The sequence below is a fragment of the Anthonomus grandis genome, chromosome 17 (genome assembly GCF_022605725.1).
Source record: "Anthonomus grandis grandis chromosome 17, icAntGran1.3, whole genome shotgun sequence".
Classification (NCBI taxonomy): domain Eukaryota; kingdom Metazoa; phylum Arthropoda; class Insecta; order Coleoptera; family Curculionidae; genus Anthonomus; species Anthonomus grandis.
In genome coordinates this window covers 5525068-5552203 of record NC_065562.1, presented here as the reverse complement: position 1 = coordinate 5552203, position 27136 = coordinate 5525068, and the positions used below count along the sequence as shown (strand labels likewise).

The following is a 27136-nucleotide window of genomic DNA, read 5'->3' as shown; positions in this document are numbered from 1 at the left end:
ATAAGTTAAATGTTTGCAGAAAGTTCTAAAAAAATAAGCATTGAAGAAAAAGCGAAAGAAGGAATTATAAGAACTGCGGGGTTTCTAGCCGAACATAATCTCCCTATGAATTTGATGGAGCATTTCATCGATTATCTCAATGCTGTAGGCACTGATTCAGATATTGTCAAACAAATGAAATGTAAACGAACAAAGATGTCAAGAGTTTTACAAAAAGTTACAGGCTTGTCTCAAGAATCTTGGCTTCTTGGCCTAATGAGGAATAATAAATTTAGCATTATCATAGATGAGTCTACTGATAACTCGTGCACCAAACATTTATGTTTAGTTGTAAGAATGTGCATTAATTTTGACATTGAAGACAACTTTTTGCGTTAATCCTAGTAGTAGAGACCACAGGGGCTGCACTTTATGAAATTTTAATCAACTTCCTTACCGAAAATGGTGTTCCATATAAGTCAAACTTTATTGGCTTTGCTTCAGATGGAGCGAGCAACATGGTTGGCGTTAATAATTCTGTGGTCAGTCGATTGCGAGAAAATATTCCAGGTATATTCATAATGAAATGCATATGCCATAGCTTTCATTTGTGTGCATCATATGCATGCCACAAGTTGCCTGAGGAAGTGGAACAATTTGCGAGAGAAGTAAGCTATACGCTAATAAAATAAATGTATACTTAATTAAAAAATATAATTTTTTACAGGTATATAACTATTTTTCAAATAGTCCGAAGAGAGTGGAAGAATATAAGGAATTCCAGGAATTTGCAAATGTCTCAATATCGAAGATTTTACATCCTAGCCAGACACGTTGGTTATCTCTGGAATGCGTGGTTAAAAGGCTTCTTAATCAATATGAAGCTTTGAGGTTGTATTTCGTAGATCAGGCGTCTCTTAAAATCAGTCAAGCAAATATTATTTTAGAAAAACTAAACACGCCCGAAAATAAATTATACTTATCATTTTTATCGCATGTACTACCTATTTTTAATAGCTTAAACAAATTAATGCAAAGCGAATCGCACAAAATTCACGTTATTTATAAAGAGGTTGCTAGAACAGTTAAAACAATTTTAGATTATTATATTAAGGACGAATATCTAAATGCCAACATTGAAAATATAGATTTTAAAGACCCTAGACATTTTTTAAATTTAAATGACATGTACTTTTCTACCCACATAAACTCTGCCGATCTGGAGAAAAACCGACTCGACATGGTAAAATTAAGATGTCTAGACTTTTATATTGAGAGTGTGGGGCAAATATTGTCAAGATTTCCACTTAAAAACTCTGTGTTTCAGAAATTAGAATTTCTAGATCCTGAGGTAGTTAAATCAAGAAAAATCAGGTCTATAAGTAATGTTTCCATGTTGTTTCAAAATTTAATTCCTGCTGATATGCAAGTTATTGACAATGAATGGTTGTTACTTAGAAATTATGAAATTAATTTTACCTGGAAAGGTATTTGCGATTTTTGGGGTAAAATTGCTAAGATTAAATGTGTGGAAAATACAGAATCCCGGTTTCCCAATTTAAGTAATTTTGTGTTTAATTTATTAACTTTGCCGCATTCCAGTGCTAACGTAGAGAGGGTGTTTAGTCAGATAAATTTAAACAAAACAAAACAGAGAAAATTGTCATTAAATAAACAAATTTATGATTCCGATGAGTCAGAATAAAATAACGGATATTTCGGATTTTTGTTTTTCAGTTATTTACTTTAAGATTATGTACGTTTGTTTACTTTAACATATAATTTTATGTTTTTATTTAAATTTGTTAATAAAAAAGTAGATATTTTGGTACTTGTATCTTTATTTCATCAAAAAAATATTTTAATAAAAATAATGTATGTTTTTTTTTTAAATAAGGCTTAAAACGCCATCTCATGATTTTTTTTCCAAAACTCATGATTTTTGGTTACATTTTTCATGATTTAATTTTATTTCACCTGGCAACACTGATAGCAACCGTCGCAATCGCGATCACAATCGCCTTCCAAATGAGCCTTCGGTCTCTTCTGTCTTTTGTCATTGACAATAACGATATTCCATTGTTTATTTATTTACGGTGGGAATGGGAATGAATATCCTAATATTGGGGTAAAAGTATTGAAAATTGGGTACTTTAATTTTATTAACTATTTATTAACTTACTCAATAATTTTCTTCTTTGCTTCCATTTTTCTATTCGAAATGGAAATAATTAAAGCAGAAGTAGTGCATATAGACATTAATAAGTTGTGTAGGACTTGTTTAAATGAAAGCAATGATATGAGGTCAATTTTCTTACCAGAGAGTTCTACAGGGGGTAATGATATCCTGATTGCTGATATGCTTATGAATTTTACTAAGATTCAGGTAAGCTCAAGTACCTTTATATTTTTTTATTAGGCTCACAGGAGGGGTCCCATCAGGAATCCACTTATACTAGTTATATTGTTAAATTATGTTTTTAATTTGTTATCTTTAATAATCTAAAGATATCACAGTAAAATATTTGATGGCACTAAAATTCTTTCCCCCCAGACATCTTATAGTTTAACACAGAAGACTTATTTGAAGGTTTTCTTTTAATAAACCTCGTTTCTTGCACCTGCAAAGCACATAATTGACACCCTACTAATATGTTCTTGTGAAACATTTCTGTTTTACATATTAAGGGAGAAATAAAGTCGAGTCTCTCTTCAATCCTGAGCCACTGCTTCACATTTTTGCTTTAGCCCTTTTAAATATTCAGTCAGTCAGAAATAAATCTGATGAACTCTCTTTATTTTTAGCATGTGAAGATAACCCTGTCATTGTTGTTTTGACTGAATATTAGCTCAAACAGGGTGAATCTTTTTTTATAGAAAGTTATGCTCTCGCATCCATCTATTCCCGTACTCAGTATAATCATTGTGGAACTTTGATATTAATAGAGAATAAGCTTTTAGACAGATATAACTTTGTTGATATAACCAAGTTTGAGTATCTCCTGGAAGAAAAAACTTTTGAATTTTGCATTGTTTATTCTAAAGAATTAAATTTGTACATTTTAGGCCTTTACAGGTCACCCTCGAGTAATTTTACTAGTTTTATTGATAAATTATATAACATTTTAAGCCAAATATTGGTAAATGCATTACTAATATTGACAGGTGACATTAATGTAAATTTTTTAGACTGCAATAACTCATTGTTGATATCTATCATTTGTCGATGTATACAATCATTTGTCGATATATAGAGTGCTGAAATCTTTTAATTTAAGTTTACATGCAAACTACTCGCATCACTTTTAGATTATGTTTGCTCTACTCTCTGTGAAAAGCAGGTTGCATGTAGAATTGTAAATGCCGGGTTGTCTGATCATGAGGCCGTATTATGTTCCTTTCTTCTAAGTGAAAAAAAGTGTACCTCAAGAAAAAAAAAGTGCGGAGGTTGAAAAAATTTCTGTAAATTTAAAGAATGTTTTAATTCAATAGACTGGAATGGTATCATACTTGACAACGGTGATCCTTTTGAGAGTTTCCATTCAACTTTAGTGGATGTTTTTGAGTCAACTTTCCCCATGATGACAATTAGGGAAAAAAGGAGAAGACCCTGGTATAGCGGGGGTCTCTTAATTTCTGGTAAAAATCTTCGGTGTTTGCACTCCATAAGAAAGTTTGCCCTAGACAACTCCAGATTCATATCCTACTTTAATAGATATCGCAAAATTTATCGCGATACAGTGAAATTGGCAAAAAACTTATACTACTTAACTAAAATAAACCAATCATGAAATAAGTCTAGAGAGTCTTGGAAAATTGTTAATGACTTACGAGGTGAACGTGTGAACCCTTCTGTTTCTAATAGCACGGTGTAGGCTGAAACACTCAATCATTTTTTCCAGGGTGTTGCTTTGGGTCTATCAATATTATTGCCTCAGTCTGTAAGAGATCCGCGCTCATACTTACACAACATTAAGGTGCCTGAAACATTTTTCTTTAGACCAACAGATTAATAATAATAATAAGCCTTTATTTCCAACAGGCAACTTGCCCAATAACAGGAAACAGTTGCAAAACAATGAAAAATATAGTTAAAAAAAACACACACAAACAAACCTAAAAGAATGAAAAGAAAAGAAAAAGAGTAAAGTAAAGTCACATTCTCAAAAGTTATCCAAAAAATTAGAACAAATAACTATTAATATGATATAAAAACCCAATTATAAAAGTTTAACAAGATAATCACATATTCAACAAAATTAAATTAAATTAACTGCAATATACCTACTAACTATAACTTAAACACCTACTAACTATAACTTAAACACATGGGCCCTAATCCCAAGAGTAATGATCCACCAAGATATCGACAATCACATGAACTGGAGAGAAATTTATATCTCACATGTGACAGATCCGATTAAATATAGCGCATATTGTATATAGTGGAGATTTCAACAGGATGTTAGTATGAGGCCTTGGCAGAAAGAATGTTGGGGGATGTCTAGCATTAAGCCTAGGCACCATGAAACGTACACCAGAAAGAAGTACAGGACTATCAATGAATCCATTCAGTAACCCATGCAGGAGTTTTACAGAGAAGATCATTCTTCTGAGATGTAATGGTTGTAGATTGAAGTGTTCCAATAGTTGCCGATGATCAAACCGTCTTACCGGATATATGCCATCCTGCCTGAAGGCCAAAAACTTAGCAAATCTATGCTGAACAGATTCAAGGAGACCAACATGATTCTGATAGAGCGGGTTCCATATAATGCAGCCAAACTCCAGTTTTGATCTCACAAAGCAACAGAAAAGCAGTTTTAATGTAGATTCCAAAGTAAAACTCTGAGAACTTCTAATTATGAACCCAAGCCTTCTCAGGGCTGACTTGACTAAGTTATTGAAGTGTGGAACGAATGTAAATTCAGAGTCAAAGGTTATACCAAGATCAGTAATTTGCTCTAATCTACTCAAAATAGTATCATTAATAAAGTAATTAAAATTTAAGGGTGTTTTTGATCTAGAGTAACTGACCCCACTACACTTAGCCGCATTCAAGCCTAACCTGTTAACAGCGCACCATACCTCCAATGTATTTAGACAGTTCTGAAGAAAAACACAATCCTCCAAACCATGTACATTTAAATATAGCTTCAAATCATCGGCAAAAGCCAGCCTATGACAAGTGAGTGACTCAATCAAGTTATTTATAAAAAAACTAAACAGGAGCGGACCCAGGTTCGAGCCCTGTGGCACACCCGACGTTACGTTAAAAAGTTTCAATTTAAAGCCCTCATATTCAACATATTGAGATCCACCAATCAAGTAGGAATGAAATAAATTAAATAATCTCCCTGAAAAACCATACTGAGTTAATTTATGCAGCAAAATATAGTGATCTATCCAATCAAAGGCTTTTTGGAAGTCGGTATAAATAACATCGACTTGAGTATTAACATCAAGTGATTCACAGATGTGGCTAGACAGAGAGGATAGGTTAGTAACACAAGATCGCCCGCTAAAAAATCCATGCTGGTCTACAGAGAGTTCTTTTGCGTGACTACATAGCGACCGATTCAGGATAATTTCGAAAATTTTTGAGAAGTTACAGAGTAATGAGATTGGCCTGTAGTTCACGATTTGATCAGAGTCCCCAGCTTTTAAAATAGGTATTATTTTAGCAGTCTTCCAAATTTCAGGGATTTGTTCTGTTGACAGTATTAAGTTTAAAATGTAGGTCAGCGGATCAGCCAGGACACCAATTCAATCTTTAACTAAGAAGCTAGGCACACCGTCTACACCAGATGTTAACTTATTTTTGAGTTTTTTACTGGCCAAAATAATCTGGGAAGCATCAACGTTGGAAATGTCAAGGTGGGGCACATTATCAGACGTCGACGAATGGTTAATGAAATTTGATTGTATAAATGTCTCACCAAAGAACAGTGCAAAAGCATCAACTATGTCTTGTGGGTCTTTAATTACCACGTCATCGGGTAGCCTCATCATACCAGGAATCCTGGTGCCAGCCTTCTTAGAACCAATAAAATTCCAAAAGCTAGATGGGTCCAAAGAAATATTCCTTTCGGTGTTTGATATATACAACTTATATTCATTGCATATTTGTAGTTTGATAAGGCGTCTAAGAGAATGGAATTTATTTTGAAAGAATGGAGAATTGTACATTTTAAAGTCCTTGAAAGCCTTTTCTTTCCTATAAATGTTCCTAATCAATTCTCGAGAATAATAATTTGGAAATCTTCTTTTGCGTTGCTGCTTAAGAGGAATGTGTGGGGCCAATATGCCATTCAATATATCATATAGGGCTCCACATGCATCATTAAGGTTAGAGGATAAATACACAGTAGACCAGTCAGCTTCAAGGATCGAGTCATAAAGGAGATGGAAGTTGGCCTTTCTAAAATTAAAAGAATGAGATAAGTTTTTATTGAGCTGAAAATTATGGACACGTTGGCCTGAGACGGTAAAATCAATTTCCAGTGCAGGGTGATGCAAATCCTCCAAGACAAAAGGCACGTCACTACGCGAAACAGTACAGGTGAAGTTAGATAAAACAAGATCCAATAGTCTGTTATTATAGTTTAGGATGTGATTACACTGAACAAGATTAAAAGTGTTAGCAAAATTATTCACAGCAATAGACTTTTGACTAAAATGATTACCTGTAGGTGAGTTAATAGAGAAATCAGACACGTTAAAATCGCCCACTATTATTACATTATGGTTTAGCTTTGATATTAAAAGTGTAAACTGATCCAGAAATTGCTCGAAAATTAAAGAGGGGATGTACAAAACAATCATGTAAAATATCTGTAACCTAATAGTAAATTTACAGCCAACAACATCGATAGAGGGCGCAATACTGTTGCAAAAATCAGATAAATTAATTTTTTTGAGACACAATGTTTTTAGAAACTCCACAGAGAACTCCGCCACCTCGTGTGGCAATTACGGATTCAAATTTTCGGTCCGACCGGTAAACATAAGTCTTTGGAAATATTTCACCACTAGATATCTCTGGCCTCAACCATGTCTCGGTGATGCATATGGTGTGAAAATCCTGAGCAATGGCGGCAAGAAAAAAAGTCTCGGTTTTAGTGTTAAGACCACAAACATTTTGATAAAAACAAGTTAAGTGGGCATCACTAGCATGTGAAAATAAAGGCGAATCTAGTTTTTTGCTACAATTCTGGGGGAACCATTGATGTATCTTATATAAAGATTATTTTCTCCTTCCTCTTTGCGTCGCTTTAACTCCGATCTGGCTGCCATAAGCTCATTGCGCTGCCGAGGCGTCATGTCTGTCTCGATGAAGAATTTACCGACAGTCTTCAATTTGTTCTTCAAAACAAGCCTAACATCGTCTGTACTACCAAGGATCACCCTGACAGCATTTAGATCACCCTAACAGATTCTAGTGAAATAATGGAAGCTCTATCCTCGATGAAAAATAAGAACTCCTCTGGATGGGATGGGCTGTCACTAAAGGTCCTAATAGCGCTACCGCTACCAACCCTTGATTCTTTGGCTGAGGTGATAAATGTTTCACTTTCAAGTGGGTCCTTTCCACATTTACTCAAGGATGCCTTGGTTATACCATTATTTAAGGGTGAAAGGGTAAAACTGGGTACATCTGATGCTATTTTCAATTTTTTGGAGAGTCTGTATATGGGGTTGAACGCTGCGGAGAGTGCGGCGGTGGTGTTCTGTGACTTATCTAAGGCTTTTGACTGTGTAAGTCACAGAATACTGCTGCAGAAGCTAGAAACCTATGGATTCAGAGGAGTTGCTCTCGACTGGTTTTGTTCTTACCTATCTGGAAGAACACAAAGGGTATTCTTTGACAATGATATGTCATCCCGGCTAGATATGGATGCGGGGGTTCTGTTCTTGGACCAATATTGTTCCTGCTGTATGTCAATGATATCTCTCAAATTCCAATTAGGGGCAAATTTACTATCTTTGTGGATGATACAACATTACTTTGGCATGACACTGACACCAAGAGGTTAAAGAATATCGTTGATGAAGATTTAATTCTTGTAAAGTCATGGTGTGAATCTAATAGATTAACTTTTAATATTTCCAAAACTAATATTTTAACTTTTAAATGTAACCTTGGAACTGTCACTTTGCAAAATGAAACAATAAGTCCTTCTGAAACATGCAAATTTTTGGGCCTGACGATTGATAAGCAATTAAAATTTGAAAATCATATCTCCTCTTTAATAGGGAAGTTATCATCCAACTGTTATGCTATTAGAGTAATAACACATTCTCTGGGACTTGATGTGGCTAAAATTGCCTACCATGCTCTTATTGAGTCTCATCTGAGATATGGTATTGTGTTTTGGGGTGTGTGCTCTCAATATTTGTTCAGCTCTCTATTTATTTTGCAAAAAAGAGCCATACGCTACATGTGTGCAGCTCCCTTTCGGCCATTAGGCCATTATTTTTAAAACACTCTGTCCTGCCATTGCCATGCCTTTTTATTTTAGGGACTGTTTGTCTTAAAAAAAAAATCAACAATCTCCGAACAACCTTCTCTTTACCTCTGCCTATCCCAAAAAGTGAGCAGATTAAGTCCTCTTTTGTGTATGGGGGCAGAAGGCTTTTTAACCACCTACCCCTTTATATAAGGCTAATAAATTGTGAAAAACGTTTTAGGAAAAATATAAAGAAACTTTTGCTTGCTAAAGCATTTTATTCTCTAGACGAGTTTTTAAATACAATTTTTTGACAGTGAAGAGTTTCGCGCAGCATAATGTGACTTCTTACTACCTTTTCTTTGGGTGTGTATTGGGTATATTCTATGTATGGAAGAATTGTTAAAATTTTTGTAAAAGATTATGTTGTCAACTATCTTTAAGGTTTTATATAATGCTTTGTTAACAACAGATGATGTTACATAACAAATAAGCTATTTTTGACTTTAACTTTGACAATTTTCAATAGAGTTGATAATATCTCTACTGTAAAGAATAAACGGTAACATATTTAATATAGATACTTAAGGTACTACCCCTGATTTAATTAAGATTACATCAGATGAGTGCCCACCAATATAAAACCTATACGTAAAAAGTCTAGAAGCCCTTTTGAAAACTCTTAAATTTTAGTTTAGCCAAAGCAATGGATGGTCCCAAGTACAAAGATAGAGACAAGACCTTATGAGATGCCGAAACAATGTTATCTAGCACTAAAACCAATGCTGAATTGTATCCCTTTTTAAATTCTCATATACTCGTTTCAGAGGTAGTTTTCTTCTTGTCATAATATGAGTAATTATTAAAACATCAACTTTCAACTATTTTGTAAATCGTGGTGCTTAACGATGTACGCGTTATGCACTACGATTTACAAAATAATATATCAATTATATGACTACACTAAGCATACCTTTTTATATTGTGAAGATTATGTAGTGCTCTTTATTTACTATAGTTAAAGAAAAGGAATTTATAATACTTATATAGATAGCAATATTTAATATTCTTCAGAACTAGAATTGTTATCTTAAGATTGAATTATTACTTGTAGTATGAGTGGTAAAACTGTATAATCATCAACTTTAGTTAGGTGTTTTGACACAACTTTTCGATATATCACTTTCGAGTTTTGAAACGACTCGGTGGTTGTATTGAATAACTACTACACTAACTTAAAGTTGCTGAAATGTTTCAAAGCTTTTTTTTAAGTGTACACCAAACAGTTCAAAGGAGTTAAATTGAGAATAATATAATGAGAATCTTAAAACAATGTTTTGATTTTGGGAATATTGTTAATAAGATATTCATTTTTCAAGCTAATTAATAATAATAATAAATCATTTTATTGTTTCAAAATATTGACATAGTAATATCAATACTAAATAGATATACATATTAGATATTATTTTTTTTTAAATTTATTCTTTATTCAGCCCAAAAAACATAATATTACAATATATTACAATGTTACATACAATAATCGTAACATTATAAGACCCCAGATGGGATATGGACTGTGTCCTAAAATATTAGCTATAATTAATAAAAATAACTTAGAAAAATTTAAAACTTTGCAAAAAAAATACATTTAAATAAATAAAATAGATAATGACAATTACAATTTCAAAACATCATTGACAGCAATACAACCACAAACAGAACAGAATAAAAACTGAAACTGATTCTAAAGTAAGCCTATTCTAGATCTAGATTTTATTTGTGCTTCATGCATGTCACCATCCTGAAAAAACTCATCAATACCATAGTATGCTCTGTCCCCCAAAAATGCCCTGAGCCTACAAACAAGCTTACTGGGAGGTAACTGCCTAAAGGAAAGAGGGAGTACATTCCAGATCTTTAGAATGTATAAGACAATGTTTGGTTTCTTAATTATTAGATTGTCCTTAAACCTGGCTTCATATTGATGTTGTCTTTTTCTATCAGAAAAAAATGAAATGTTATTAATTAGAAACTTAATAGATTCCAGAATATAAAGACTGTACATTGTAAGAATGCCAGTATCTTTAAATACTCCTCTACAGCTATCACGATAGTCCATACCAAAATAAAAACTACCTCTTTTGCAAAATAAAAATTCTGTTCAAAAACACAGAGTTGCCCCAGAATATTATTCCATTGGACATAGGCATGGTACGCTGTAAGCGCCGCTTGCCTGCTGGTATGACACAATCAAGTCCAATGCCACCCCCCTGATACCACATCATTTAAGTTTTGAGCAAAGTACGCCATGGTCCACACTGTCAAAAGCCTTGGATAGATCTAGAAGCATGGCTGTAGTCACCTTGCCATTATTTAAAGACACTAGTATTTGCTCCAAAGCCTGATAAATATCAATCATCCTTGAACATATAACTCTTTCAAAGATTTTACTTATATTCGAAAGGAGTGATACAGGACGATAGTTGTCAAACTTGTCACCCTCACCTTTTTTATAAATTGCCCTAATAAGAGCTTTTTCTGTCTGGAAGTACCCCTTTTTCAAGCATTAAATTCAATATATGGGTTAGTGGCAGGCTTATTATGTCTGCCACCTTCCTCAGAATAGACACAGGAATGTTATCATGTCCAACTGATTTCTTATTTTTTAGAGAGTTTATTATTCTAATGACTTCATTTTTTTGTGCACTTGTGCGTCCACATTTAGAATTCAGTTCCTGTATTTGGTCTCCATACTATAATAATCATATCCATAAGATTGAAAGTGTACAACATAAATTCTTAAGATATATTGCCTTTAAGCAAAATGGAGTACCTATAAATTATCAGGATGAGTTTGACTACCAGCAAATGGAAGCCTCATTGAATTTGAGAAGTCTTGAAACTCGTCGTAGGCATAAAGATTTGAAAGTATTTTACAACATCCTTCACTCTCAAAGCTTTTGTCCTGCACTTCTTAATAAAATAGGTCTTTATGCTCCACCTAGGTCAACAAGGGAATTTACTTCTTTTTACAGCCAATCACACCGCACAAATTATTGTCACAATTCTTTTCTGGCAAGGACTGTTAGGCTGGCTAATCAGTATTCTGATGTAATTGATTGCTTTGAGGGGCGCACAGGGTTCATTGAGAAATTAAATCTTATTAATTGATAATGCTGTCTTAAACTAGAACTATAAGGTGTTGTGAATTGTGATGGTAATTGTCCTTTGTGTTAACTATAAGTATTGTTCCAAGTTATAGGTAATCTTTATATTCTAAGCTTTAATTGTATGTTAGGTTAGGTTAGTTAGTTTAATCATCCAATTATTATTCTTATATTTTTTTTGTAATATTGGGCCAAAGCCCGTTGATATATTAAAAAAAAAAAAAAAAAAAAATACATTTTCCAAAAAAATCTTAAAATCACCCAGACATGTGCGATATATGCAAATAATAATTAAATTTTTTTCTTTACCTATAACAGCGCAAAATTCACCTTGACCTTCAATGCTACACTCTGATTTTTTTAATGTCTTTAAATCCTGTGATTTTTTCATTTACTAATATGCATGTCCCTCCATGCTTCTTTTTTTCACGTGCATAGCTAGATACTAAGTTAAACTTATCAATTTTTAAGAAATCTACCTCACTTGCTCTTAACCAATGCTCTGTTAGACATAATATATGCTGTTCCTCAACTAAAGTATTTAAAAATAATTCGATTTCATTACATTTATTACGCACACATTGTATATTCTGATGCAATAAATTAAGGTTCTTATATTTATGGATCACCTGTTCTTGTTGCTGATAGTCAGAGAATTCCTCTTGACTGACCTCGTTTGAATGTGCAGAAAATGATTATGGCCATTTCGCCAAGCTTAAAAGAGCCAATGTATTGTTGCTTCCTGGTCTTCATTTTGTAGCATTTTACCTCAATCCAATCCCAGTGTTGATTTTTACATGTTCTTGTATTGTTCTTCCTCAACATCTGGTTTAAAACCGGACACAAAGAGGTAGACTTTGTTTTCAGCCATTAAAACAAAAGGCTTTCTAAGGAGGGGCTGTTAATTAAAAACTTCTTTTTTAATAGCCTTTGTCAAAGACAGGAATGATCTTAATCTTCATGTTATGATATTTATTTTTTTAAAACCAGTATTTGGTATTTTATTTAAAATTCTCAAATAGTAAGGACGATTATCCATAACAATTACTGAGCTTGGAGTATTTTGGAAAATATTTATTATTGTATTATACAGGGTGTTTCATTAATATTGCTAAAAAATTCAGGAAAGTTTCCTTGCTTAAAAATAAAAAAAGTCCCTATAAACCTACGTCCGCAAATGCTTAATTTCTAAGATACAGGGTGTTTATGTTTTTTCTTAATAATTTTGGTAGTTATGCAGATATTTGAATGAAAATTGGCACCTGGGGGTTTTTTGATATGGTAAAATCAAATTTAATTTTACGAGGGTTCGCACTTGTAGAGGGCGCTACATACACGGTTTTTTATACTTTAAAGCGCGATAATTTTCTCATGGTTGCTTAAATATTATACACCCTGTATATGCAGGAGGCCAACACCTTGAGCACTTTTTGACATAAACAATAAATTATAAACAAAATTTATATTTCGGGTCTTTTTTTTCTTTTTACTTTGCTAAATGCTCATTACATTATATATTCAAAATATTCTTTATTTTATTATTGAACCTTTTGAAAAGAGAATTTGATGACCATCAAATTGAGGTATCACATGAAGTTTAACCCTATTTACATTAAAGGGATGAAGCTCACCCCTGCGTGTGGTTGGTGAAAATTTTATTTTTAAAATAAAGCTTAAAAGATTTCTCCATTATAAAAATTAACGGGTTTTGAAATTTTTTCAAGAAGCAATAAACTCAAACTCAAAAAATGCTTTATTGTCAATATAAACATAGAAGTTGTAGACAATGCCAAACCATAATATAATTCTACAATTCACATAAGTTACAATAGAACTAGATTGAAATGTAAACGATAAAGAAAACTTAAATGCTAATTATTAAAAAATTTCTTTAAACTATAGTAAGCTTTACTGGCAGGAAATTCCTTTGTTGTTATATTTATGATTTTTTCAGTTTTCTTATTTCTAGTGGAATATTATTAAATAATGTTGTTGGAGGTACAATATACAATAGAGCCACATAAAAGTTCAGAGTGATGAATCGGTAGCCTCAGTAGGTAATTTTGTCGAGTGTTATACTAATGCCTAATTCTAGTTCATATTTATATTGAATGAACCCCAAGAGCAGATTCCATATCAAAGATCGGACTCAATAATCGCAAAATATGCACATCTGGCAATGCAAAATTTTAGTATAGTAGCAATAACTCGAAGTGCATAACAGCCAGACAAAACCTTTTTCCATAAAATTGCAATTTGGTTCAAATTTAAGAGATTTATCTATTGAAAGAGCCAAAAACTTACTAAAGGGTGGAATCATTTTTCCACCATTTCATTGTGTTCTTTGTTCAGATAAATACCATTGGTTTTACATTTGAAATTAAGAATATTGGTCTTAGAAACATTGAATGTCAAAGACTTTGCGTCACACCAGTCTTTTATTTTCAGCAAATCTGTTCTTATATTAGCCTCCATTTAAGTAACACCTGAGTCATTCCAAAGGATAGTGGTGTCATCTGCAAATAATGTAAATTTGCCAGATACCTGTAATTGTGGAAGATGAAAATGAGGTAAAGCAGAGGACCAAGCACTAATCCCTGCGGCACACCTACATTTATATTTACTTTTATAAAAGGTAAAAAACATGAAATCTACAGCTACTATATTTAGTTCCTTAGAGCTATCACCATTAAACTTAACTGCCTGAACGCGATTTGAAAGATAAGAATGAAACCATTTAAGGGCAGTTCGCCTAAAATCATACAGCTCTAATTTCGTCAGCAGCACTCTGTGGCTCATACAGTCAAGTGCCTTTGACAAGTCACAGAACACCACTGCCGTAACCTCACCTGTTATAAAGGTGTTCTAGAGAATCAAAGAAAACATCTTTCGTGCTTATAGATTTACGAAAGCCAAAATATTGAAAGCTTAACAGGCCAAGCCTATTTAAGAATGAAACCATCCTTACCTTAACAAGACATTCCACAATCTTGGCCAAAGTAGGCAATAACACTATGGGTCTAAAATTAGCAGGATAGTTGTGTACCTTCTAAAGAGGAATAATCATTACTCTCTTTAAGCAATCCGGGAAACCGCCAGACACAAATAAACAGTTAATTGGCTTAGCCAAAAGCTGCAACAATAAATGTTAAATAATATAATTAACAATGAACATTTGTTAATTATATTATTTAACAAGCTTTTAAGCGCATATTTATTTGTTGGAGCAAAAAAGAAAGATTTAGCCACTACAACATTCTTTAGATAGCTCCTGGAGTCTATTTCCTTTGAGAAATTTGCTGAAAGCTTACTAGCAACATTACAGTAGAACAAATTGAGGATATTGCAATCTAATAGGTGCTTGGAGGAACAAAGACATTATTTTTGTCCCTTGGTCATTTATAATTTTCCAAGATTCTCTTGCTCTATTGCAGGATTTATTTATTCTGCTTTGATAGTAGGTCTACTTAGCCATGTTAATCAAGTTTCTGTAGATCCTATGGTATCTATTTAAATAATTTAAAAATGAGGCATTGTTCATAGAGTAATTCCTTATCTAGTGAAGAGAGTGCATATTTCTTCCAGATACTCGTAGACCTTTAGTATACCAAGGTTTTCTATTTAATTTTTTGTAAGTAAAACTTTTTTACGCACGCTTGAGTTGGGGAGTAAGCTGGCGAATGCGTTACCAAAAGTGTGATCGGGCGAGGCGAATAGTAGTTGAGAAGGACATATGAGTTAGTAGAGATAGAAAGAGAGGGAACTACGGTTCGTATATTACTGTAGGAGCAAGATAGAGCCGTGCGCGCGCACATTTTCTTTCTCTCTTACTCTCATAGTCAGTGTATGAAATAAAGATGTTTTACTTCAGCTTCAAGTCCATCGCGTCTAAACTTATTTTTATTAGTTCCACTATCAACTTTCATAAGCCCCACTATCGCCTGATGGTCAGATAAACCGGCATTGATAGTTTTACACTGATTGTCGTTTTGGTTAAAATTTGTAAAAAACTAACCTATTATTGAGGAAGAAAATGCTGAAGACCCGGTTGGCTGATGAACGTGCATCTTAAAATTGAATGAATTTAATAAGTTAAATAGCTCTTGATTAGATCCGTTACATCTTTCTAGAAAATGTAGATTTAGATCGCCAGTCAAAATTATCCATTGACCGAAATTTCACTTTATAACATTTCTAGGTTGTCCAGAAATAAATTTAAAAAACCAGATGGGATTAAGATTACAAAAGAATTTTCCATCATAATAAGTATACCACCATGCGCAAATCGCCTGCGTGAGAATTTGGAACACATAGCCAGGGATATCTATAGGCTCATCAGACCTCAACCAGTGTTCAGCAAGAATCAAAACATTAGGAAAATTTACTGATTCTGAAAATCGTTCTAATTCACTTACTTTTGAACGCACAGACTGATTATTAAGAAATACTAGGGTAAAGTAATTATGGTAGAAGCTTTTATTAAAAAGGAAGATTTAATAGCGGGTGTATCCACAAGTCTATCAAATGAGCTTAGTAGAAACGGATCATCATCGGAACTTTGAAAATTTTTGAAGATTCATCTATGATGCTATCAACTACATACTGGCCAATGTCAACAGTGTTTATAAACTTGAAAGCTTTATTATGATTAGAGCAATTTGTAATATTGCTTACTAAATTATCAGAGAAATTTACATTATTAAAATCCATATATATTATTTGGCCAGGAGTAATTTTGTTAAGTCTACTAGCATACTCACTTAATCTACAACTAAACTTATATATGCGTTTATTAAATTCTCTATTATGTTTTATAAATAGAATTGAGACCAAAGCAATGTTTGTATTTAGTGTTGATTTTCTCAGCTTTTGATTGAGATCTTTGAATGAGGGAAACTTGTGTTTATTTAAATTATTTAAACCTGCGCTTACAATCAGTCATTAAAGGATAAATTATTTGTTAGACACATTAATCTATCTGTTATTTGATTACTAAATGCATTTGGCTTAATATTGATGCATGGTTAATAATATTGTTTTTAAACCTATAAACAGATTGATCACCCAATATAACAATTTGGTTTTTTTTCATTTATCATTAAAAGTTCCCTTATTTGTCGCAACATATAATTCCTTATATAAACTTAACATTTGACGCGCAAAGCGGGGACATAGCTGAGGTTTCTGAGGAGCATTTTTTGTTCTCTATTAGAGGTAGATTTCTTAGGGACACTCTCTGATGATGTATGGTTATTGCCTATATTATTTCTTAACAATACAATCTCATTTAAATAGAAATTGGTTTCGAATTCAAATGCCTGATGGTAGAAACCATGTTTCTGCTCAATTCGTAGAAATCCGCAATATCCTTTTGAATTTTCAGAATTGTCTCAAATTTTAAGACAATTTTCCTTTCTGAGTGTTTTTTTTTGTTGCTAATCATACAAAATTTTTCTCAAATTGATAGCTTCCTGTTTTTTTTTTGTTTTAATAACTACCATTTTCTTCTCAGAATCCTTTTCCTCTCCTTCCAAATCAGACGTTAGGCGTCGTTGTCTTATACATGCGGCGTTTAATCTATCAATGTCTGACTCCTGGCAATGGATCTGTTTATAAAGATTAGCAATAATTGCATCTTTCTCAGAAAGATCTTATAAATGGGTTTTTGCTTTAAGATCTTGTTAAGATTTTATGTACTTCTTTAATTCTAACTGGTTCATAAGTTCACAAATCGTGGGTTTTGCTTTATTATTAGATTCAAACACATATATATATTGTAACGAAATTCGGGAACACACTTTTATTGTCAACGTCAAAAGCACTAACCTAACTCGCCTTGACTGTCGTTTAATTGTTTCCAAGGTAAAAACTGACTAAACAATTAAAACTGAATGAATTGTCACGAAGCGCGTCCTTTTTAAACCCCGATGGAACAGTTTCAAAATATTTAGAATTATCTTCATTGTTTTTGCCCAAAGAGACCAATAATTTTAGGAGAATACTGACAGTCAAAGCAAGCAAGTATACAAATTCTAGAAAATTAGAACTACAGGGATTTACAATAATATAACCTAAATAACCTAAATTGGGGCCAAAATGGGGCTCTCAAACAAGATGAACTACTTAAAAACTAAACACTATAGATGAAAATAATAAACCAAACGTAAGTAGAACCCTAAAGAAACCCTACGAATCAACTTTAACTACAGAATACTAATAAAATTGTACAAAAACTAGCAGAATAATTAACGTATTTACATTTTCATAATACTGCTCCCCTCTCAAGTTTGATCGTCCCGATTAAACATGGGACCACCTGAGTCATGATAGGGCGCTAGCCGGACGATGTTTACAATTTTCATCTTCGCTGTCGGATGTCGCTGGACACGGTACACCACGTCGTTGATTCTGGTGACCACATTGAATGGACCTTCCCAATCCTTCTGGAGCTTTGGTGACTTGCCCTTCGTCCTCCGTGGATTGTATAATCAGACTTTATCCCCAGGATTAAAACCGGTAGAATTTTCCTTTATGTCATAACGTGATTTCATTCTGTTACTTTCTAGATGAATTTTATCCCGTGCTTGTTCGTGAACAATTTGTAAACGCTCTTGTAAATGGTCGACGTACTCCTCAAGGGTTTTAGACTTATGGGGTCTTCCAGTAATAATGTCCAAAGGTAAACGAAGTTCATCACCGTAGACAACTTTTGCCGGGCTTTTTCCAGTTGACTTGTGGATAGAAGAACAATATGCCAATAGGAATGGTTGTATACAGGTATCCCAGTCGGTTTGCTTAGAGTTTACTACCATCCTTAAAAAGGTTTCAAATGTGCGGTTAAATCTTTCAACCATTCCATCAGACTGAGGGTGTAGTGGGGTTGTACGGGTCTTATTGATTCCCAGCAACTGGCATACTTGTTGGAATATTTGTGACTCAAAGTTCCTTCCTTGGTCTGAATGTATCTCTCTGGGTACACCAAATCGACAAATTCAGTTCTGGAACAGCACTTCAGCTACTGTCGTTGCTTCTTGGTTTGGAATCGGATAAACCTCGGGCCACTTACTAAAGTAATCCATAGCAACAAGAGCATATCGGTTTCCGGAGCTACTAGTAGGAAAGGGTCCTGCTACGTCTATGGCAATTCGTTCAAAGGGTGCACCAACAAGATACTGCATCATCTTTCCTCTTGTCCGGGTTCTTGGGCCCTTGCTTGACGAACACTGCTCACACTGTCGGCACCAGCGTTCAGCATCTTGATGACTGTTCAGCCAGTAAAACCGTTCTCTAACTTTTGCCAAGGTCTTACTAACTCCAAAATGTCCTCCGCCGACACCGCCATGAACAGCTTCAAGAACTTCCGGAATCCGTTTTCGAGGAAGGACTGTCAGATATGTCTTTTCTTTTCCATCTACGCTCTCCCAGACTCTTTTTAAAAATCCATCTTTTATAACCAATGAATTCCATTGAGACCAATAAGCTTTAAGTTCTGGAGGTTTGTCAGAAATGTCTTCCCATTCTGGTTTTGAAATTTCTCGAGATTTCAGTTCGTAAATAAGACCAAATACTGGGTCATCACACTGATCTTGGATTAAACTAGCTACATCCCACTCTTTAGAACTGTGAAGGCCAATACGATTACAAGTAAATATCTCTGGATGCTGTTTTGATTCCTTTTTAAAACAATGTTGACATGTTTCAATACAGGGTCTTCTCGATAAAGCATCGGCATTTTGGCGATATGCGCCTTTCCTATGTTTTATTGTAAAGTCATACTCTTGTAATCGTTGAAGCCATCTTGCTATTTGTCCTTCGGGGTTTTTAAACTGAAACAGCCATTTCAACGAAGCATGGTCGGTTCTAAGGATAAATCGTTGACCATACAAATATTTATGGAAATATTCAATAGCTTTTACTGCTGCCAATAGTTCTCGTCTGGTGACACAATAGTTTCTTTCTGGTTTTGATAACGTTTTACTGAAATAAGCTATCACTTGCTCGCCATCTTCATATTTTTGTGATAGAACGGCCCCAATTCCAACATTACTCGCATCGGTATCCAAAATAAAAGTTTGTCCAGGAATCGGATATGTTAAAGTTGGAGATGTGCATAGTGCTCTTTTTAACCGTTGAAATGATTTTTCACAGTCTATTGACCAACTAAATACCATTTTGTCCTCCGTGAGCTTGTGTAGAGGCTTTGCAAGATTAGCGAAATTTTTTACAAATCTTCTGTAATAGGTACAAAGGCCCAGAAAGCTTCTTAACTGGTGTTTGTCAGTGGGTCGTGGCCATTTTTCGATTGTCTCTACTTTATCTGGATCAGTCTTGACACCTTTTTCTGATATTACATGGCCAAGGTATCGAACTTCTTTTTGAAATAAGCAACATTTTTTAGGACTTAGCTTCAGGTTGGCCTCTCGCAGTTTAACAAATACCTTTTGAATATTCTTCAAATGATCTTCAAATGTTTTCCCCAGTATGATAACGTCATCCAGATAAGCTAAACATGATTCCCAAGTCATTCCACGTAAAACTGTGTCCATAAGTCTCTCAAAGGTAGCTGGAGCATTGCAGAGTCCAAAAGGCATTACTGTAAACTGCCAAAGTCCTGTTCCAGTCGAGAATGCGGTCTTTTCCTTATCTTCTGGGTGCATTTTTACCTGCCAGTATCCACTCTTTAGATCGAGTGTTGAGAACCATTGTGAACCTGATAGCCTGTCCAGGGTGTCGTCAATTCTTGGTAGGGGATAACTGTCTTTCTTGGTAATATCATTCAGTCGCCGATAGTCTACACAAAATCTAGTGGATCCATCCTTTTTCTTCACTAGCACAACTGGAGATGTCCAAGGACTCTAAGAAGGTTCTATCACTCCTTGTGTCCTCATTTCTTGAAGCATTGAGGAAACTTCTCCTTGTTTAGCTATCGGAATTCTTCGAGGTGCTTGTTTAATCGGAGCATTGTCTCCAGTGTTAATTCGATGCTGCACCAAATCAGTTCTTCCCAGGTCTTTATCGTGCAAGGAAAACACATCTTGATTTTCTTCAAGAAGACGTCGCAATTTACTACACTGGTCCATGGTTAAATTGGCAGAAGATTCTTCAAATAGGTTATGTAAACATACAGGAAAAGGTCTGTTTGAATAACGACTTCTATCAGCATTTTTCATGACTGCCACTACTTCAGCGCATACGCCAATGTTCTCTCCTTGTTTCAGGTGTTGATCATATCCTTTTAAATTTACCATTCGAACCAAAACAGTAGATTTCTTCTGCGTAGATAACGTCTTGGCTGGAAAAATTCCTTGACCATATAGTTTGCAGTTTTCCATGGGCTCAATCAAAACAGTTTCTCCCTCTTTTCCTCCAGTTGTAGCATAAACCACCACCTCTGAATTTCCTGGTATAGTAACATCCTTGAATAACTTAACGACCCTGGTATTTACTTTATCTTCATATAGGTGGTGCATAAAAGTCTCTTCATTTCTCGTCGTCAATATCCGGTTATATACATCCATTTTAAACTGCTGAGCATTCATAACATCTAATCCTAATATGACATCATCCATGATTTCTGCCACTAGTACTGGCTGTTGGAATGTTGTTAAGCCAATTGTAACTGTAGCTTCATGTAATCCAAGAATCGGGATCCTTTTTTCATTTGCAGACTCCAGAATTAAATTGCGTGGTGCTGAAAGCCTACAGTGTGCTACGATGTTCGGCTTCACGATAGTATGACTTGATCCTGTATCCACTACCATCTCACATTCACGGCCGCATATTTTTCCCGGTACTACCAAGCTCTCTCCAGGATGTGGCAGCCGGTTTAGTCGTATACGTGGGGCTTGGTAGCACCCAGCCAGCTTGAAGTTGAAGTTTTCCTGGTTCCTTGGATCTCTTAAAGGCTTGGGGCATTGACGTTTAAGGTGCCCCTCCTCATTGCAATTCCAGCATTGCAATGGTCTTTTAGGTTTCCTCGCTAATAATGATTCAATCTTCTTTAGGCGGTCTTCGAGATCACTTTCCGAAGTTCTGATTTGTCTTATTCGTGTCTGCCTTCTAGTTGCTTGAAAAGCTGCCTCATACTCTAGTCCATGGGCCAAAGCTTCTGATATACTTTTATGATGAGCCATCCTTAGAGCGTGGTTAGTATCTGGATCTCGAACTCCGTCAATAAAACAATTTATAGAAATTTGTTCTCGGAACTCTGTTGGGGCTGAAGGGTAAGCCAGATTTACTACTCGAGCAACATCGGCCTCAACTGTTGGAGTCCTTCCTCGGGTTGTTGTCTTCTAGATTTCAATTGAGCCTGGTACACTTGTTGTAGATGGGCTTCACCGTATCTCATCTCTAAGGTACGCACTAGTACGTCGAAATTGAGCTGATCCTCAGATGGCACCATTCTTAATATTTCTGTAGCTTCTCCTCTAAGGCTTAGCTTAAGATTGATTGCCTTTTCTTCGTTATCCCAGCGATTTCCCCTAGCAGCGGCCTCAAATTGATTCAAATAGGTACTCCATGCTTCTTTGCCGTCGAATTTTGGTGGCTTTACTTTCATCATTGTTTGCATTCCATGATCGGGATGAAGAGGAGTCCGTTTTACTTTCATCTCTAGTTCTTGGATCTTTTTTTGTACTTGCCCCAATTCTTCTTCTACCGTTGCTTTAAAGTTAGTCATTAATTGTTTCTGATTCTTCTCCAGATCTTCTTTAAGTTGTACAACTCGTTCCTCTTGTTTTCTGTCTCGTTCCTCCTGCTCCTTTTTAAGATTATCTTTTAAATTAAGTAAGTCATCTTTCATGGTTCGAATCAGGTCTTCATTTTCTTTCTTTAGGTCATCTTTCATGGTCCTTATCAGGTCTTCATTTTCCTTCTTCAGGTCAGATTTAATTGTCTTTAGTAAATCTTCCTGTTTCTTGTCTCGCTCTTCTTGTTTGCGGTCTCGTTCTTCTTGTTCTTCCTTCTGTTTACGGTCTCGTTCTTCTTGTTCTACTTTTTGCTTCAAACTTCCCTAATAGCAGCTCCATCAATTTCTCGGTCTCCATCTTGACCTGACTTCTTGTTAAAGGCATCCACTAAAATGAGCTTCCAAATATCCTTTACTTCTGACACCAATTGTAACGAAATTCGGGAACACACTTTTATTGTCAACGTCAAAAGCACTAACCTAACTCGCCTTGACTATCGTTTAATTGTTTCCAAGGTAAAAACTGACTAAACAATTAAAACTGAATGAATTGTCACGAAGCGCGTCCTTTTTAAAACCCGATGGAACAGTTTCGAAATATTTAGAATTATCTTCATTGTTTTTGCCCAAAGAGACCAATAATTTTAGGAGAATACTGACAGTCAAAGCAAGCAAGTATACAAATTCTAGAAAATTAGAACTACGGGGATTTACAATAATATAACCTAAATAACCTAAATTGGGGCCAAATTGGGGCTCTCAAACAAGATGAACTACTTAAAAACTAAACACTATAGATGAAAATAATAAACCAAACGTAAGTAGAACCCTAAAGAAACCCTACGAATCAACTTTAACTACAGAATACTAATAAAATTGTACAAAAACTAGCAGAATAATTAACGTATTTACATTTTCATAATAATATATATATATATTATGAAAATGTATATATATATATATATTATGAAAATATATATATATATATATATATATGTTATATATATATATAAACTATATATATAATATATATATATATATAATATATATATATATATATATATACATATATATATATATACATATACATATATATTATATATATATATATATATATATATATTGATATAAGGAAAGTAGAAGTAGTAAATTAAAAATAGAAAGAAAATATAAGTATTCTTAGCTAAATTTGTTAAGTAGACACAAGCAAAAATTTAAATGAAGATCCAAATTTACCAGAATAATAAAACAAATATTTTAAAGTGCATGCATCTATCCCAAGTTAATTTAAACTTTGTCCCATTTTAGGTGAGGATTACTTTCTTTCATAAATTTTAACGAAATTCTTAAAGAAGTACAAGAAAAATACTCAGATCTAATAACGCAACTATCTTATCGCATCTACTTTTAACTAAATGTAACTTTTTATTTTGTTTTTTTAAACATAACCTTCCAAAAACTTTAATTGTTTTATTTCCCTACAATTGGCACACCTGAAATTTGTCAGAGCGATCAACATCGAAAGGACACAATCACGGAACATGGCGGCCACCTAGTACTGGTCATTTACTTTTCATTGAATTGGTAGTCCAGGTATATTTATTAAGTTCGTGGTTTTTCCCGATTGACTTTCTGTTCTGGCTGCCATTGCCATCGCCATCCTCACGTCATTCGATTTCAATCCTCACGTCAAGCAATTTTCAATCTGTAGACATTTAATCAAGAGACTAAATAAAAAAAATATATGAAGTAATAAATACTATAAACTTGTTACCCCCATTAATATTTAGTTTCCAATAGGAATTACAATTTACCTACCTATTTATAAATCCAATAATCTCGGGTACTCCAGTGGTGTACTCTCGTGTGTGGTGTGTTGTGTTATTTAAAACGTTACTTCTTACTTCTTTGGTTATTACCTTTTTATTATTAACATTGAATTATTAAGACCGTACCACTTAGGGAGGCTAGGTTGTACCAGGTGATTCATTAAGGGTGTGTATATATATATATATATAAAATAGTGCCTCTACTGGAGAAAGAATGAAACAAAACAGCTTCTAATTTACGGCAAATCGATGACGTGCCGCGCCATCTTTCGATCGAGGGGACAACTTTTCGTTCCATTCCTTTTCATTTCTAAAGGGAGATGTTTTGTGGTGTCTGACGTTTGTGGAAGCTGTATCTCTTGCGGCAAAATTTTAGAAAATATTGCGCGACATTGGTTTAATATTTTTCTAATGCAGGAATTACGTGTGTAAAACCCGCATAGATTTGTAATTACATTTTTTTATGCTGTGCATTGCATATTAAATATTATAAAAAAAAACAGAAATAAAACCCTAAAAAATAATTCTTTAAATAAAAGGCTCAAAAAGACCTCCTTCTTTAGCTAAACAAAAGGTTACCTTATCGTAAAAGCTATTTCTTACTTCCAAAAGAGTTTGAGGTAAAACGGAATTGGCAGATTCAACAATTTTGTTTCTCAATTCCTTGAAATTCGTTGATCTACTATTATGATGTTTATCAGCAGCCTCCTTAAGATAACCCCACAAATAAAAGTCATTTGGTGACAAATCGGGAGATCTTAGAGGCCATTTAATATTGGCAGTCCTAATAATAAGGCGGTTAGGAAAAGTATTTGTTAAAAATTCTTTTATTCTAACCGCAAATACTCTTCACAGTTTTATGACGCATACTCAGTTCCTCCAACACTTCTGCTCGATCGTTTTCAATTCAAAATTAAAGCACTACAAACCATTCCTTCCCGCCGTTCTATCTCCTGGATCCTTCCCAAAGCTTTGATGTGACAATTTCTACATTCTTGGAGGCAAAAAGATGTCTCAAAATTTGACACATTTAAAATAGTTTTAACACAGGGAATCATCTATTTTCGGTAGGAATCAGTCTATTTCCAAAATTTACTAGTTATAAATCCTTGCATTGTACCGAATTACCTCCATAAACCCATTTAATCAATTGAACTTTTTCGGAAGGTGGAAGGGGTATAAACAGTCATAATGATAAATATTTAAGAAAATTAGAATAGCGGTTTAAGACTCAACAGTGCAGTATACATACACACAGCAAAGTGAGGTTGTGCCGAAAATAGCAAATGAGACGATCGGAATTCGCTGCGCTGCTTATCAACAAGAAAGTAAGCGAGAAGCGGTGTTGCCATTTCTAATGCTTATGTGTAGCCTTCTATTCGCCAACCTATATAAGTGTGCAGTGAAGTTTGAAGATTATTTGGTATGGGCTGTATGTAAATCTATAACCTCGATGTAAATAAATAGCTTTGTTCGCGGTGACTGTTCTGAACGCATCCCGGATCAGTGAGGAACTCTTCATCCTTTGAGAATATGTGCATGCTTGATTCATAACCAGTTCGGAATTTATTTCAGCCGCAAACGATCCACAGAATGTCAAAATCTAAATTTGTTTGGGTTGGTATGTTTTTCGATTGTTTTGTTTAGGAAGGAGTTTTTTTTCCTTTAAACAGTACAGATTTAAAGCAGAGAAATGGCTAAGAAATACTATAATAAATATTATTGGAGGTATTTTTTCTGAGTCTCCTTCCTGTTCTTTATAATATGGGGATGTAGCAAATTGATGTGCCAGTTCTCAGTCAGTGCTGAGCCTATTCGAAAATGTTGAAAATACAGTTATCAAATTCTGCGACAATGTTTTTCAAATATTCAACATTTTTGGGAACTTCGGTAACTTCTAAGAGGTTCTCTAAGTCCTCATCACTCGAACTTAAATGATCAGACATGGTAATTTTATCATGGACAGCTAATCAGAACAATCTAAAGAATCTAAACAGAAACTATTATTGGTTTTAAATTTAAAAATAAAATAAGCACCACTTATCAGAAAACACAAAAATAATGAATAGTCGATGTATGTCGTCAAATATGTCATTAAAAATATACTGCGCAAGTCCAGAACTCAAAATGCTATCTCTTTTAAGTTTTAACATTCATCAAGCTAACCTTAGATGTAGTCAATTACCTTTAATCCCACTTAAAGAAACAAATTATTGCCACAATTCTTCTTTATCTAGAATAATGAAAAGCTATAAATTGCATTATAAAAACCTTGTTTTTTTTAAATATGTTTTTTACCATTGCAACGCAAATAAATAAATATAGTTTTATATTATTTCTATATACTATTTTCTGTTTTAGATATCAAATGAAGATGGTCTTCCAGTTTATGTATGTCTTCAATGTGCTATGCAAATTGGTCGTGCTTATTATTTCAAACAACTCTGCGAGCAGTCTGACGCGAGCATTCGGCAGTACCTCGGAAAACCGCTAAATAATACTAAACAAGACACACTTAGTGCAGATTCACTTCCAGAGCAAAATAGTGATTTTAGTCAATGTTTTCTTGATGTTAGTATTGACTCCAGTACGTCTGACAGTGAGGAAGACGAATTCAGGCAAATAGATACTTTACCTGCAGCGAAGGTACCACAAGATCCAACGAGTGAAAAAATAATGGCTCAGCAACAACTTTTAAAACTTGCTAGAAGTCAGAAGTCGAAAAATCGAAAAAAGAAGAATAAAAGAGATATAGAAGATGGTAAGGCTCAATTTAATTTTAAATATCGATACCTAAAAGCACAAATGTGCTAAGTCCATCTTTTTTAGTTTGTGATAATACTAAAAAGAAGTTTTGTATCTTGAACAACTAAGATAATAATACGATGTTCGTTTGTTTATGTAACACAAGTTGTACTTTAATGTTGAAGAAATATTTTTAATACAGTTATACAGGAGTACACAGAGTCACGTAAACTACGAAAAGGGCTTTTATTTAACAAAATTGTTGGATATAGCACA

At 34.1% G+C, this 27136-nt stretch overlaps 1 protein-coding gene across 1 annotated transcript in view; it reads left to right on the top strand.

Moving 5' to 3' along the window:
- Positions 1-2063: 2063 nt before the first annotated feature.
- The window catches only part of LOC126746344 (zinc finger protein ZFP2-like), an 87101-nt gene continuing 62028 nt past the window's right edge, over positions 2064-27136 (top strand). Inside the window, exons 1-2 of the mRNA XM_050454565.1 lie at positions 2064-2365; positions 26477-26876. Coding sequence (XP_050310522.1) covers positions 2201-2365; positions 26477-26876 — 565 coding nt within the window. The 5' untranslated portion in view covers positions 2064-2200. The remainder of the gene's footprint in view (positions 2366-26476; positions 26877-27136) is intronic.